General features: G+C 42.5%; 1 protein-coding gene across 3 annotated transcripts in view; it reads left to right on the top strand.

Moving 5' to 3' along the window:
• Positions 1-7,078, top strand: part of syt9b (synaptotagmin IXb) — a 99,967-nt gene extending 92,889 nt beyond the window's left edge. For all 3 annotated transcript variants that reach the window (XR_011963753.1, XM_072592547.1, XM_072592546.1), the window contains exon 7: positions 6,329-7,078. Coding sequence is in view for 2 of the 3 variants with exons in the window: in XM_072592547.1 (XP_072448648.1) it covers positions 6,329-6,397 (69 nt within the window). In the remaining variant the exon portion in view is untranslated. The remainder of the gene's footprint in view (positions 1-6,328) is intronic.
• Positions 7,079-17,033: the final 9,955 nt, after the last annotated feature.

The raw sequence follows: 17,033 nt of genomic DNA, 5'->3' as shown, positions 1-17,033 counted from the left end.
AGCTCTTTCTTCAGTCCTTCTCAACTTGTATTAGAAGAATTTTGCTTCCAATTTCCACCCTGCTCTCACCTCCACTTGATCTGTCTCTGGCTTCTCTCTTATCTGAAAACGACAAATGCTGGAGATCACAGTGGTTCAGGCAGCATCCATGGAGCGAGAACAAGCTAACCTTTTGAGTCTAGATGATTCTTCATCAGGACTGATATGAAGTGTGGAGCATCTGTGCTCTAACTCTCTTCCCTTCTTCAGCATCTTGTTTCCATTTTCGGGGTTAGGTGGCCGCCGATATCCATTACAAGTCCATTGACTCCCACAGTTACCTTGACTATATATCTTCGCACTATGCTTCACCCAGTTTCCTTGTCCCCCTCACATCTGTTCTGATTAAACATCCTCCATCAGGTTCCCTCAGAAATGGCCACCTTTTTCCCCAGCTGAGGATTCCCAATGCCATGATTGACATGGCCCTCAGCTATGTCTGAACAATTCCCTGCTTTCCGTGCTCACTGTCCTTCCATTCACTTTCAACCCCACCAGTATCTATTTAAAGGATCAGAAGCCACCCTTTCCATTGCTTTAAGACAAATAACATCATCGGACACATATTCGTCCCCTCTCCCTTTACAGGGATCGTTCCATCCAGGATACCCTTGTCCACTCCTCCTTCACCCCCAACAAGTCCCCACATCCCATGGCAACTTCTGCTATAATCTGGGGAAGGTGCAACAAAGTCTCTCCTCACTATCCAAGGCCTTGGATACATCTGCCAAATGAAGTAGTGAGTCACCTGCGCTTCATTCAATCTAGTTTACTGTATTCACTGCTCACAATGTGGTTTCCTGTAGACTAGGGAGGCAAAATACAGACTACGTGACTGCTTTGTCACACATCATCTGTAAAATGACCTTAAGCTTTCAATTGCCTGCCACTTCAACACAACATCATGTGTCCCTTTCAACATTTCTGTTCAGACTTCTGCTGCAGTGCTCCAGTGAGGATCAGTGCAAGATGGAGGAACAAAGCCTCATCTTCCACCTAGGCATACTATACCCTTAATATGAATTTATCAGTTTTAGAACATGATCATCCTCCTCCCTTTGGCTACCTTACCCTTCACTCACTAGGTCCTATCTTATAGGGTTGCTCCCTGCACAGCCAACCCATTTTCAACTATTCACCCTTCTCATTAGCACCCTACCCAACTTTCATTCTTGGTTTATCATCAGTCAGCTGTTTGCCTATCCCCTTTTCTCTCTCTGTCTCTTGTCTCCATCTCCATGTGCATTAGTCACTTAATACCCATTCTACCTTCCCATCACCATTCCCCACCCCACTCTGACCCTGTCATCAGCAGAATTACTAGCTATTGTCAGTTCTGATTAAAGGTCACTGAATTTGAATGTTAACTTTATTTCTCTCTCCACAGATTCTGCCAGACTTGTTGGGTTTCTCCAGCAATTTCTATGTTTGTAAATTTCACCTATCTCTAAACTTTGGTTTGACCTGAGCCTGTGTTGGTGGAGAAAATGGCAAATGCTCAATTATTTATTTTTAATAGTTTATTCTAATGTGAAAATTTACAAATATTGGTAACTTGCTTCCCTTTTAAGCTGAGTCAATGCTTCTAAATGAACTTACGACAAATGCCAGAACCCAGCACCTTTCCTTAAATTATCACACCAACAACTCCCAGCGAGCTTCTGCTGTGCAGTTAACTCCTGCTTTCTTGTTCATTTTTGCTGCTCTGAACTGAAAAGTGCATTTCATAAAAACCCAACCATCATGGTGACAAAGATTTTCACAAAATATCTCATCCTGGTTTTAGTGCTTTCTCAAGTAAAACTTCCATGAATAGTCCATTAAAACATGAAAGGAGTTTCAAAGAGGAAGATCTTGGCTATATGAAGTTTTATTTAAATTAAAAATAGGGTTCTCTGGAATTAACATCCATAAGGAACGTGGGGCATAATGGCTCAACTCTGTAGGCATATTTGCATTTCTAGTCTGTAGACAAGTACTTATTGTATTGTCTGTGTATTGAAGACGTTGCTTGATGCATGCACATCAAGGTTCATATGTTCAGTGGAATGCTGCGAGGCAACGTTTGGCCAATTTCTAAGTATTATCCACTATGAGCAATGTTTGCTTCTAAATGTTGACTTTTTTTTAAACATGAGTGTATTCCTGATGGTGGACTGGCTATGTGCACAAGGATGTTCGTATGGCACATAAATAGCAGCTTAAACAGGCTTGATTTTATGCTTTAGATTCTATTCAGTTCTACATAACTTCTCTTTTCCATGTTCCATCCACTGACATGCTGCAGATGAGTAATGGGACACTTTTTTTTTCTTCTTTTCTCCTCCTCATCGTCAGTTGTTTTCACTGTGAATATGTAGTGTCCTATTGGGACTTAGGTGACAGAAGTTTCATGCTTCCACTTCACAGGGTTCTGATGTGTTAAAAGCAATAGGTAACAGTCAGGGTATTATTCATCCATTAACCCTTTAATTTTTGTAATGTGTTTCCACTGGATTTGATTTGACCTGTATTTACACCTCTGGCTGATCCAGAGTCCCAAGGTGAGAGGCCTTTTGTACGTCTAAAGGATTTGTGTTTCTTATTGACATTCTAATTGATATCGATCAGAGGTACACATATTGGCAAAGTCCCTCATAAGCGAATGTTGTTCTAAAAGTGAAATCAAAATAACTGAAGGCAAAGTATTGATCCAGTTAGAAAGTTGGCTGAGCAGCAGAAAACAGAGAGCAGCAATAAAGAGCAGCTACACTAATTGGTGTGATGTGAATAGTATTGTTCTACCAGTAGGGACCTCAATAATTCAACATATTTATCAACAACTCAGACATGTACAAATTTGCCCATGCCACAAAGGTAAGTGGCATTCTAAGCAGTGAAGATGGTAAAGTAAAATTATACAGAGAAATTGATAGATTAAACTGCTATAGGAAGAATATTGTGAAACCTGAAAGGGTTCCGAAGATATTTATAAGGATGATGCGAGGGTTGGAGGGTTTGAGCTACAGTGAGAGGCTGAATAGACTGGGGTTGTTTTCCCTAGAGCATCGGAGGCTGAAGGGTGAACTTATAAAGGTTTCTAAAATCATGAGGAACATGGATAGGATGAATAATCAAGATCTTTTTCCCAGGGTAGGGAAGTCCAGGATGAGAGGACATATGTTGAAGGTGAAAGGGGGGAGATTTAATCAAGTCCTGAGGAGCAAATATTTCACACAGAGGATTGTGCCTGTATAGTATGAGCTGTCAGAGGAGGAGGTGGAGGCGGGTATAAATACAACAGTTAAGGGCATCTAGATGGGTAAATGAGTAGGAAGGGTTTCAAGGGGTATGGGCCAAAAGCTGGCAAATACAGTTAGACTTATTTAGGATATCTGGTTGGCATGGACAAGTTGGACCAAAGGGTCTGTTTCCATGCTGTACAGCGTTATGACTCTAAGCGAATGGGCAAAAATGTGGCAAATGAATTTCAAATGTAGGCAAATGTGATGTTAACCACATTAAAAATACAGAAAAAAATTCATTTGTATAACAGCTCATGACTATGAGACATCTTGACCAAAGAAGAACTTTTGAAATGTAGTGACTATTGTAATGTTTTGGAATATTGAATTATCTGTTTTTGTGATGCTGACTATCTGCTGTTAGTGGGAGCTCATGTGTACAAATCAGCTGCCATGTTTCCCACTTTGGTGGGCGGCACGGTGGCACAGTGGTTAGCACTGCTGCCTCACAGCGCCAGAGACCCGGGTTCAATTCCCACCTCAGGCGACTCTCTGTGTGGAGTTTGCACATTCTCCCCGTGTCTGCGTGGGTTTCCTCTGGGTGCTCCGGTTTCCTCCCACAATTCAAAAATGTGCAGGTTAGGTGAATTGACCACACTAAATTGTCCATAGTGTTGGGTGAAGGGGTAAATGCAAGAGTATGGGTTTGGGTGGTATACGCTTCGGCGGGTCGATGTGGACTTGTTGGGCCAAAGGCCCTGTTTCCACATTGTAAGCAATCTAATCTAATCTAATCTTTATAAAGGTGAAGTGTAAACTGCAAAGTTCTAAGTTCCTGTGGCTCTGAAAGATGTTACGGAAATACCAAGCATTTATTTCCTTTTTATATAACTTGTAAATTGAAAAAGAAAATGAGAAAACGTGAATGACAGTAGCATGGCTACAAAATTGTTAAGAGAGAGAAACTAGAGAGTGTTGCATGCATGTTTTTCAGACTGGATGGATGGAACCAGGGAAATTCCCTACAGTACAGCACAGGCTGTTTTTGGTAGATATTAATGTCTTGGACTTGGGGATACAGAGCATAATTTCTAAATTTGCAGATGACAATTTTGGAAATATGGACAGCAAGGAAGCATTTATTGAGTTTAGGAGGTCATATTCAGCCTAGAAAAAGTGGACAATTATGGAGCAGATGAAACTCAATTCAAGAGTGTGAGATGATCTTTTTTGCAGGATAAATGAAAGGAAACAATGCATGCCAAACGGTACAACTTTGGGAGTTGGTAAGCTCAGTTGGCTGGACAGCTAGTCTGTAATATAGAATAATAACAGCAATATGAAATTAATTAATTGGGAGGCACAGTGGTTAGCGCTGTTGCCTCACAATGCTAGGGATCTGGATTCCATTCCAGTCTTGGGTGACTATCTGTGTGGAATTTGCACATTCTGTGTCTGCATGGGTCTGCACAGATGCTCTGGTTTCCTCTCACAATCCAAAGATTGCAGGCTAAATGAATGGGATAAATGGCCTCTGTCCGTACTGTAAGGAGTCTATCAGTCTAACTTTAAAGGAGGTGTAGGAAATGGGGATTTTTCCACATATTTTTGAAGGTGGCAAAGATAATTAATAATGCAGCAAATATGTGTTATGGGGTTTATAAATAGTGCCATAGGGCTGGATTCTTAAGAAGTCTTTCCGTCTCCATGAACCTTTAAAACTAGCAGGCAGGACCAGGTGTGAAAAAACCAACTTACATTTAAAGCAGACTATTTATTTCCCCCAGCCGCAGGAAGAGGAAGGGACATAATTCATACAGGAGAGTAATCTGTACTTAGCAGGGCCATTAGAAGTCAGTGTTGAGTTCAAACAGACTCAATTTTGGCCTTTGCAAGACCTTATATCACGTTATGGGAGTCATGCATTGTTGTAATAGATACAAATACGCTTGAAGGGTTATAGATTGTATATAACTGTCATGGTCTGAAGGTTTTTAAAAAGCCAACTTTGCACTGGTTTTAGTCACTCCTACCCATCCTTTATCTCCAGTACCCTATTCTGACCTTATAAATAGTGCACTAAGTCGATCGCCTGTGCCATGCTGCTTTACATCCTAGTGGTCTTCTGCAAGTAATCTGAATCTTAAGCTATTATTCTTAATTGTAGTTTGTTTACTGAGTTTCGTTAGCACAGAATTCCACTGCATGGGCCTTGGCTCAGACTGTCAGTTGGCAAAGAGAGTTGAGACATTTCACCTCACTGCTAGCCCCTCAAATTGTTGCTGTTTGCCTGGAAAGTTTTTGATTTGCGATACACAACCAACCATTCACAAAATATACAGATAGTGGGGACAGGAATTGAGTCAATTCATACCACCTGGATCTGATCATGGTATAATACCCTCTCTGGAGACAGGGGTAAATGACTATGTCCTTGTTATAGACGTCAGATTATAAGCATAGAAATTGTACTGAGGAAACAATAGAGTCATCCGTTTATGTCCTGGTGTTTGTCTTCCATACCTTTGACCTCCAATCTCACCTCTAGGTATCAATGAGGAGCACACTCTTGTCTTTGAGTGGGGATATACTGGATTTACGCCCCTCTCCAAAGACCTGATATGTATTCCAAGCTAATACTCCCGATACAGTACTTAGGGAGCACTGCATGAGACACAGTGAACTCTTACAATCTGAAACAATACTGAAGCAAATTCAAATGAAACTTTCAAGAGGGAATTGGATAAATTAAAGGGTTATGGGAAAACAGCTGGGGGAAGTGGGATGAAAATGGGCTGAATGGGTTCTTTCTGTAATTTAGGATTCTAAGAAGCATTGACACAATGATTTTTATAGAAATGTAAGTTACTGCTATCTTTAGCCCACTTATATCCATGTTATTAGAAACAGTAACCACAAATGAGCTAAAGGTGAAAACAATAATGAAGAGTTAGAAGAACTTGACATTTTCTATTCACAGCATCTGGATGCATGTTTTCTTTCTTAATTAATTTGATGTTAATGTTTGTGAGGTTTTTGTTTGCCTATGTGTGTTTATAATGCAGTGGCAAAGACAAGCTTGTGTTGGCAGCCAAGGATCCTACCACTCTCTAAAAGCACCACCATCTCCTTGAGAAGAAGGAAAACTGCCACGCCTCCAACCCAACATGCCGAGGAGCCTAACAGGATCCCAATCACAACCATTCCTGAAGATTCGAAATCAGGAAAGACTTGAAAAACTGGGAGTTCTGTGACAAATACCTAATTTAAAAATTGGTTTCTCTCTCTTTCGCTCTCTATCTCTCTTGCTGTTTTAATTTTCCATGCATGGAGACATTGTATTCAGTTGCATGCTGGTTGGGCATTCATTTTATTGAATATATATATTATTTTGTGTGACACCAGATCACTCCCTGAGCAATCTGTGAGCCCTGTGGTTTTGACAAGTTCTAGGTTCACCATGACCAGAATGAGTTCTGACACCTGTTTTTAATTTAATTGGTCCTAATATGTGACTGTATTATTTGGTCTGTCTCTTAATTATAGCGACATCAAACACGTGTCTGATTAAATGAAGCCAAAATTATTTTAATACAGGATATGCATGTTTTATTTATAGTAACAAGAGGTGCAATTTCTACTCCTGAGACAAATGTGGCATCACATTATTGCATTCATCCAGGTTTTGGTGATATTCATTTTTAGGGAGGTGGGGGATTCTGTTTTCTTAATATTAACACAAATGGCAATTTAAATGTACTGTGATTTATTCTTTATAAACATGCGATATGTAAAAAGAAACTCAGTTCCTAATAAAAGAGACAGTTTTGACACAAACTTAATTGGCTTCTCGTCTTTACAGGTGGTTGTACTAAGTTCTTCAGTTTTATTCATTCGCTTGCAAATTATTTACAGCACAGAAACGGGCCATTCAGCTCAACTGGTCCACGTTGTTGCTTTTGCTGTACAGCAGCCTGCTCTCTCTGTGCTTCATCCCATCATTACAATATGTTTTGCATGTATTGTACAAAAGCAATATGAGGTGGGTAATCAAAATCTGATCTGAACAGGGAAAACGCTCAGAAAATTCAGCAAATTCAGGAAATTGGCGGCATGGAGACAAATTGAGAAAGAGAGAAAAAGACTTAATTGTGACCTTTCATTAGAAGACCTTCAGTCCTTTCACCTGGCATTTTTTTGGCTCAACCTTAAATGCATCCACACCATTCACCTCAACAACTCAGCTGTAGCAATCTGCACATTCTCATGAATTCCTTGATAAAGAAGTTTCAAATGAATTTCCTTGCTTAAGTTATTGGTGATGGCAGGCAGGTTCCCTGGTCCAGTCGTAGGGCCAGCAGCAGTGTTGGACTGGTAGCCCCATCACTACAGGTTAGCACTACCCAGGCAGACAAATGGAATGGCACCACGACAGGGAGGAACATTCAGCTATACACATGCATGCAGCTGCACAGTTGAGGTGGAATGCTGCCTCTGACTGACTTCTGGGCAGCTCCCAGTTGTTGCCAGTAATCATCTGCCTGGTTGCACTTACCATGCAACCTCTGGACTGAAATTGAATGATGCCCTTGACTGATTGTGGTGGCATTCCCTGACTGATCTAAGGCGAGTAGCCTGGCAGCAAATCTGCAATATGAAGTGCCAGTGAGGTCCAAAGTGCAGTTATGAACTATACACAGGTTAGTCTGAGACAGGCCACAATGAGCTGGCAAGGCTGGTGTTGTGGCAGTGCTGACTTTCATGGATGGAGGGTGCAAGCTGTTCCTGCCCACACAGCATCCCTGAGATGTTGAGGAATGCTAGCCATCATGGATGCCAGGGGAAGGTGCCAGTGAGCTGCCGCTGTCGGCTGAAACTTAACGAAACCAACATCTCACCAAAGAGATGTAAGTTTCAGCTCACTTTGATGACATGAGCCAATCAGATTCTGGGAACTCTGAGGTGAATAACTCATCTCCTGTCTCCTCAAAGCAATACAAGATGCAAGTCAGGAGAGTGATGGCATTCTCCCCACTTGTCTGGCTGAATGCAGCTTCAACACCACAAAGGTCAACACCATGTAGGACAAAGAAACCTGTGTGATTGACCCATTCACCAGGTTAAACATTCACTGCCTCTATCTCTGATGCACAGTGGCAGCAGTGTATACCATCTCCAAGATGCATTACATTAAATCACCAAGGATCCTTTGCCTGTAACTTTTAAATAAGCAACATCTGCCACCTTGAAGAGCAAGGGCAAAAGATGCATGGGAAGCTACCAGCTGCAAGTTATGCTCCACATCACTCACCAGTCTGACTATTATTTTAGCGTTCCTTCACTATTGCTGAGTTAAATTCCAAGAACTCCCTCCCTGGTAGCACAGCGCGTGTCTCCACACCCCAAGGATGTGCTGTTAGAGATATCAGCTCACCATTATCTTCTCAATAGCAATTAGGAATGGGCAATAGGGATGCCTACCTCCCATGAATAAATAACAAATGGACAGCAAGACTAAAACAAGAAGATACAAATTAAAATAGTTTGCAAAATGACCAGAGGTAGATGAAAAGAATTTTTACGCTGGGAGTTATGATCTAGGATGCTCTGACTAAAAGATTGATGGAAGTGGTTCAATAGTATCAATCTACATGAGAATTAGATAAGTGCTTCAAAGGGAAACATTTGCAGGGACATAACAATAGAGCAGAGCAATGGAGAACCAATTGGATGCCTCTTTAAGTGAATAGCACAGATCAATCTTAAATATCTGTATGATAATAGAAACCCTGCAGTGACACCATCTTAACCCCATGCAATAAATCTAGCAGGAGATGCTTTGCATGTTTACTTAAAGTAACATGTCCCAAAATTCAGGACATATGTAAAAAATCAAACCGATCAAAAAACTCTCACCATGCTGTTTTTTTATCTTTCCATTTTACCAACAAATAAACCAATGCAATCTATACAAATGAGTATTTGAGAAAATATGATCAAGCACAATGTCTAGTATTCACTTATTTGCCCATCAGAAATGATAGTGATGCAACAGGATGAAAGGCTTCTGGGTGTACTGTATTTTTTGGATGAAATACAGTATGTCGCACAAATTACCCACACGTGGCTACCTTATGAGATAATACTGATCCAGCTTAATTTTGCTTTAAATTCTAACATCTTCACTGGCACTAAACCAAACACTACCCAGTTCTGAAATTGTACAAAGCGCACTCATTACAAATAAGCTTTTTTAAAAATTCTTTTGTAGGATGTGCCCATTCCTAATTGCCCTCAAAATTGAACGGTTTCAGAGATTCAGTTAAGAGTCAACCACATTGCTGTGGATCTGGAGTCACAGTTCGGCAGATTTCATTGCCTGCAGGACATTAATGATGCGGGTGGGTTTATGCAACAATCACTGATATTTGTTAAAGTTACCATCACTGATATAAATTTTATACTCCAGAATGATTAACTGAATTAACTTCCACTGGCTTCGATGTTTGGATAGGAATCTGTGTCTCAGCGCATTAGTTTGAGTCTCTAGCTGGCTCGGCCAGTGCTGTTATCATTACATGACAATCTCCCCATTACTATGTGTGCATTTCTCCAGGAGAGTAATGAGCCTCTGGAATGTGCTCAAAGATAGATGGTGAGTGCTGATTCTCTGTCTCATTCCAAGAGTCCAAAGAGCTTCTTCCTGTCTGGGGAAGTGATAACATCATATTGAAGGTAAGCGTCTTTATAGATAACACTTGGTCCTTCTGATATGCTGGGCTAGTTTCAATTGTCTGAGTGGGGAGGAGGGTGGAGAAAAAGTTTCAGAGCACATTTCCCCATATTAATGTTTTTCTCTGATATTCTGCCATTCCTAGAATAATTCCACAGCTGTGGAATGATGGAAGGGTGGCAAGTACTGAGGCACAATGGTTTAGCCATCATAGTGAGGTGCAATCACAGTGGACCATCTGTTTTTATCCAAACAAGCAAGGTTGTATGTTCATATATTTAGGCGAGATAAAAGCAGCAAATGATGTTCGAGACACCATGTGATTATTCTGGTGGGTGCATGAAAAGATAGAGAGCCCACTGTGCAATATAGCAAGAGGATTCAAAAGTCAGGAACATTCAGCTGTCAGTGAGCAGAATAAACAGGGCTTTTCTAAACTAAAGAAAAAAAAAGGCTCAGTACACATGGAAAGAAGTTTCAAGAAATTAAACTTTAATACAACAATCATCTGTTTCTGCATCATCATGTAATTTTCTTACCAAGCGAGGAATGATTACTGATCAACAGGAAGAGTTGACAATCAAATCAGTTAAGCAATGCAGAATTCCAGGATCAATCAGCTGGTTTGCGATAATGTTTTATGTGCATGCAGCCAATAATCCATTGAACTGTATGAGCTTTCAATGGAGGAAGTGCTAATGGCCCATTACTGCTAATCCAGTGAAAAAAAATCAACATCAAAGTGAGATTGATGGATTTCTGGGGATTGAACTGTACTATTGGATAGTCTTTGACACTGGGTGTTGTTACTGTCAGTGTGATGAATTGGTGTCTGCAATGTTAAGTGAAACCTGTACTGTTCTAACTCGGCAGATCCAGGTAACTATAGTTCCAGGAAATTTTACAGATCAATGTGTTGTTTTAGATGCCAGTAAATTTCAGGCAATGAATCAATGTATTCAGCTGTGGCACAGTGCACAGTATCTTCCCCTTGAGTCACAACTCTCTGGGTTCAAGTTTCATACAAGGACATGAGCAAAAAAACATTAAGGTTGGCACTTCAGGATACAACTACAAAAGAGCTAAAATGTAGGGATTATAATCTCTGGGATGAAATGTTAACTGTGACCATGTCTATCCTCTCAAGTGGATATAGAAGAAGCCTTGGCACTACATAGAAAATAGAACATAGAACATAGAAAAATACAGCGCAGTACAGGCCCTTCGGCCCTCGATGTTGTGCCGACCGAAGCCTACCTAACCTACACTAGCCCAATAACCTCCATATGCTTATCCAATGCCCGCTTGAATGTCCATAAAGAGGGAGAGTCCACCACTGATACTGGCAGAGCATTCCATAAACTCACAACCCGCTGAGTAAAGAATCTACCCCTAACATCTGTCCTATACCAACCTCCCCTTAATTTAAAGCTGTGTCCCCTAGTTACAGCTGACTCCATACACGGAAAAAGGTTCTCACTGTCAACCCTATCTAAACCCCTAATCATCTTGTAAACCTCTATCAAATCTCCCCTAAACCTTCTTTTCTCCAATGAGAACAGCCCCAAGTGCCTCAGCCTTTCCTCATACAATCTTCCTACCATGCCAGGCAACATCCTGGTAAACCTCCTCTGCACCCGTTCCAGTGCCTCCACATCCTTCCTATAGTATGGTGACCAAAACTGTACACAATACTCCAGATAAGGCTGCACCAGAGTCTCATACAACTGCAACATGACCTCAAGACTCAGGAACTCAATTCCTCTACGAATAAAGCCCAGTACGCCATATGCCTTCTTCACAGCACTATTCACCTGGGTGGCAACTTTCAGAGATCTGTGTACATGGACACCAAGATCCCTCTGCTCATCCACACTACCAAGTAGCCTACCATTAGCCCAGTAATCCATCTTCTTGTTACTCCTACCAAAGTGAATGACTTCACACTTAGCTACATTGAACTCCACTTGCCACCTTTCTGCCCAGCTCTGCAACTTATCTATATCCCACTGTAACCTGCCACATCCTTCTTCGCTGTCCACCACTCCACCGACTTTCATATCATCCGCAAACTTGCTCACCCAGCCTTCAAGCCCCTCCTCCAGGTCATTTATAAAAACGAAAAACAGCAATGGTCCCAAAACAGATCCTTGTGGAACACCGCTAGTAACTGCACTCCAAGATGAACCTTTACCATCAACTACCAACCTCTGTCTCCTTCCAGCCAGCTAATTCCTAATCCAAACCTCTAATGCACCCTCAATGCCATACCTCCGTAATTTTTGCAGTAGCCTACCATGGGATACCTTATCGAACGCCTTGCTAAAATCCATATACATCACATCTACTGCTTTACCCTTGTCCACTTCCTTAGTCACCTTCTCAAAGAATTCAATAAGGTTTGTGAGGCACGACCTGTCCTTCACAAAACTATTTCAAAGAAGAGCAGAAATACTATCCCTAGTACCCTGGTGAGCGAAAAAAAAATGCAGATGCTGCAATCCAAGGTAGATGAGCAGAGGGCTGGAAGAACACAATAAACCAGGCAACATCAGGCAGTGGAGAAGTTGACATTTCAGGTGTAACCATTCTTCAGGACTGGGGTGGGTGCAAGGAGAGCTGCAGATCGTGACAGGGTAGTGAAGTGGGAATAGGCAAAAACAGGTAGAAGTTACAACTTGTTGGTCAGTGGGAGGAATGAATCCAGTTTGGAGGAGTGGAAGGGGCTGGGAAGAGAAGCTATTTGAAATTGGAGAACTCAATATTGAGTCCTCTGGGCTGTAGACTGCCCAAGTGGAAAGTGAAGTGTTGTTGTATAGTATTTTTTTTAAAAAGTAACAAATTAAAAATACTACACATGAATGCACGAAGCATTAGAATTAAGCTTGAGGCTCTTTTGGAAATTGGCAGATACAATATTGTGGGGATAACTAAGACGTGGCTTCAAGTGAACAAAGCCTGGGAAATGAATATTCAAGGCTACACGTGCTATCGTAAGGACAGACTGACGGGCAGAGGGGGTGTGGTGGCCATGTTGGTAAGAGATGATATGCTGTCCCTTGCGCGGGGGGACCTAGAAGCAGGGGATGTAGAGTCAGTGCGGATAGAGCTGAGAAATTCTAAGGGTAAAAAGACTCTCTTGGGAGTTACCTACAGGTCCCCAAACAGTAGTCTGGATGTCGGATGTAAGTTAAATCAGGAGCTGAAATTGGCCTGTTGCAAAGATGTTACTACAGTTGTTATGGGGGATTTTAACATTCAGGTAGACTGGGAGAATCAGGATGGTATTGAACCTCAAGAAAGAGACTTTGTGGAGTGCCTCAGAGATGGATTCTTAGAACAGCTGGTGCTGGAGCTGACCAGGGAGAAGGCAATTCTGGATCTGGTATTGTGCAACGAACCAGAATTGGTCAGGGACCTCGAAGTGAGGGAGCCATTGGGAAGTAGTGATCATAATACAATAAGCTTCAATCTGCAATTTGAGATGGAGGGTACAATCGGAAGTGACAATATTTCTGTTGGATAAAGGGAACTACGGAGCTATGAGGGAGGAGCTGGCCAAAGTTCAATGGTGCAATACCTTAGCAGGGATGACAGTGGAGGAACAGTGGCGGATATTTCTGTGTATAATGCAGAATTTGCAGGATCAGTTCATTCCAAAAAGGAAGAAAGATCCTAGGAGGAGGCATGGGTGGCCGTGGCTGATGAGGGAAGTTAAGAAACATATAAAGTTAAAAGAGAAAAAGTATAACATAGCAAAGATAAGTGGGAAAACGGAGGACTGGGAAGCTTTTAAAGAACAACAGAGGATTACTAAGAAGGAAATACGCAGAGGGAAAATGAGGTACGAAGGTAAACTGGCCAATTATATAAAGGAGGATAGTAAAAGCTTTTTTAGGGATGTGAAAGGCAAAAAATGGGTAAGACTAAAATTGGGCCCTTGAAGACAGAAACAGGGGAATATATTACAGGGAACAAAGAAATGGCAGAAGAATTGAATTGGTACTTCAGATCTGTGTTCACTGGGGAAGACACAAGCAATCTCCCTGAGGTAACAGTGGCTGAAGGACCTGAACTTAAGGTAATTTATATTTGCCAGGATTTGGTGTTGGAGAAACTGTTCGGTCTGAAGGTTGATAAGTCCCCGAAGCCTGATGGTCTACATCCCAGGGTACTGAAGGAGGTGGCTCGAGAAATCATGGATGCATTGATGATCATTTTCCAGAGTTTGATAGATTTGGGATCAGTTTCTGTGGATTGGAGGGTGGCTAATGTTGTACCACTTTTCAAGAAAGGTGGGAGAGAGAAAGCAGGAAATTATAGACCAGTTAGTCTGACCTCAGTGGTGGGAAAGATGCTGGAGTCTATTATAAAGGATGAAATTAGGACACATCTGGATAGTAGTAACAGGATAGGACAGAGTCAGCATGGATTTATGAAGGGGAAATCATGCTTGACTAATCTTTTGGAATTTTTTGAGGATGTAACTCTGAAGATGAACGAGGGAGATCCAGTAGATATAGTGTACCTGGACTTTCAGAAAGTTTTTGATAAAGTCCCACATAGGAGGTTAGTGAGCAAAATTAGGGCACATGGTACTGGGGGCAAAGTACTAACTTGGATTGAAAGTTGGTTGGCTGATAGGAAACAAAAAGTAGTGATAAACGGCTCCATTTTGGAATGGCAGGCAGTGACCAGTGGGGTACCACAGGGATCAGTACTGGGACCGCAGCTTTTTACAATATATGTTAATGATATAGAAGATGGTATTAGCAATAACATTAGCAAATTTGCTGATGATACTAAGCTGGGTGGCAGGGTGAAATGTGATAAGGATGTTAGGAGATTACAGGGTGACCTGGACAAGTTATGTTAGTGGTCAGATGCATGGCAGATGCAGTTTAATGTGGATAAATGTATGGTTATCCACTATGGTGGCAAGAACAGGAAGGCAGATTACTACTTAAATGGAATCAATTTAGGTAAAGGGGCGGTACAAAGAGATCTGGGTGTTCTTGTACACCACTCAATGAAGGTAAGCATGCAGGTGCAGCAGGTAGTGAAGAAGGCGAATAGCATACTGACCTTCATAACAAGAGGGATTGAGTATAGAAGCAAAGAGGTTCTTCTGCAGCTGTACAGGGCCCTGGTGAGACCACACCTTGAGTACTGTGTGCAGTTCTGGTCTCCAAATTTGAAGAAAGACATTCTGGCTATTGAGGGAGTACAGCGTAGGTTCATAAGGTCAATTCCTGGAATGGCAGAATTACCTTACACTGAAAGACTGGAGTGACTGGGCTTGTATACCCTTGAGTTTAGAAGACTGAGAGGGGATCTGATTGAGACATATAAGATTATGAAAGGATTGGACAGTCTGGAAGCAGGAAACATGTTTCCACTGATGGGTGAGTGCCGAACCAGAGGACACAGCTTAAAACTACAGAGTAGACCATTTAGGACAGAGATGAGGAGAAACTTCTTCACCCAGAGAGTGGTGGCTGTGTGGAATGCTCTGCTCCAGAGGGCAGTGGAGGCCCAGTCTCTGGATTCATTTTAAGAAAGAGTTGGATAAAGCTCTCAAGGATTATGGAATCAAGGGTTATGGAGATAAGGCAGGAACAGGATACTGATTAAGGATGATCAGCCATGATCATATTGAATGGTGATGCAGGCTCGAAGGGCAGAATGGCCTACTCCTGCACCTATTGTCTATTGTTCCTCCAATTTGTGGTTTGGTTCATTGTGGCAATGGAGGAGGCCAAGGATGGTCATGTCGGAAAGGAAGTGGGAAAGGGAATTAAAATGGGCAGTGACTGGGAGGTCTGGTCGGCTCCTGCGGGCCCAGCTGAGATCCTCAGTGAACTGTTCTCTAAGTTTACATTTAGTCTCCCTGATGTAGAGAAGACCATATCGGAAGCTCCTGATGCAGTAAACTAGGTTGGAAGAGAGGCAGGTGAACCTCTGTCTCACCTCGAAGGACTGTGTTGGTCCTCTGGATGGAGGTGAAGGGAGTGGCATACCAGCAGGTTGCAGGGGAAGGTACCTGGTGGTTCAGGGGGGTTGGTGGGGAGAGTGGCACAAACCAAGGACTGTCAAAGGGAATGGTCCTTGCAGAAGGCAGAGAGGGGTGGGGAGGGGAAGATGTTCCTGGTGGTAGGGTCTAGTTGAGTTGGCAGGAGTGTTTAAGGATGATACGTTGCATACTGATACTGGTGGGGTGGTAGATGAGGACAAAGGGACTCTGTCTTTATTGCATTTGGGGACGGAATTTAGAGCAGTGGAATGGGGAATGGAGTTGGTGCGGTCCGAGCAGATGCAGAGGAATTGGGACAATGGGATGGAGGTTTTTTTTTAGATTACATACAGTGTGGAAACAGGCCCTTCGGCCCAATAAGACCACACCAACCCTCCGAAGGCCAACCCACCCAGAACCATTCCCCTATATTTACCCCTGCCTAATGCACCTAACACTACAGGCAATTTAGCATGGCCAATTCACCTAACCTGCACATCTTTGGATTGTGGGAGGAAACCGGAGCACCCGAAGGAAACCCATGCAGACACGGGGAGAACGTGCAAACTCCACACAGACAGTTGCCCGAGGTGGGAATTGAACCTGGGTCCCTGGCACTGTGAGGCTGCAGTGCTAACCACTGTGCCACCGTTCTTGCAGGATGCTGGCTGGGAGGAGGTGTAGTCCAGGCAGTTGGGAAAGTCTGTGTGCTTGTAGTAAACGTCCATCTGGAAACTGTCTAAAGACTTCTACCAAGGACCATTCCATTCAACAGCCCTTGGTTTGCACCACTCTCCCCACCAAACCCCCGACCCCAAGGTAGCTTTCCCTGCAAGCAGAAAAGATACAAAACCTGCCAGTACACCACCTCCCTCACCTCCATCCAGGGCCACAAACATTCCTTCCAGGTGAGACAGAGGTTCACCTGCCTCTCTCCTAAACTAGTTTACTGCATTAGGTGCTCCCGATGTGGTCTTCTCTGCTTTGGGGAGACCGAATCTAAATCTAGGGAACAGTTCACTGA

Source organism: Chiloscyllium punctatum, chromosome 22 (genome assembly GCF_047496795.1).
Source record: "Chiloscyllium punctatum isolate Juve2018m chromosome 22, sChiPun1.3, whole genome shotgun sequence".
Taxonomy (NCBI): Eukaryota; Metazoa; Chordata; class Chondrichthyes; order Orectolobiformes; family Hemiscylliidae; genus Chiloscyllium; species Chiloscyllium punctatum.
This window is presented reverse-complemented; position numbering and strand designations above follow the sequence as displayed.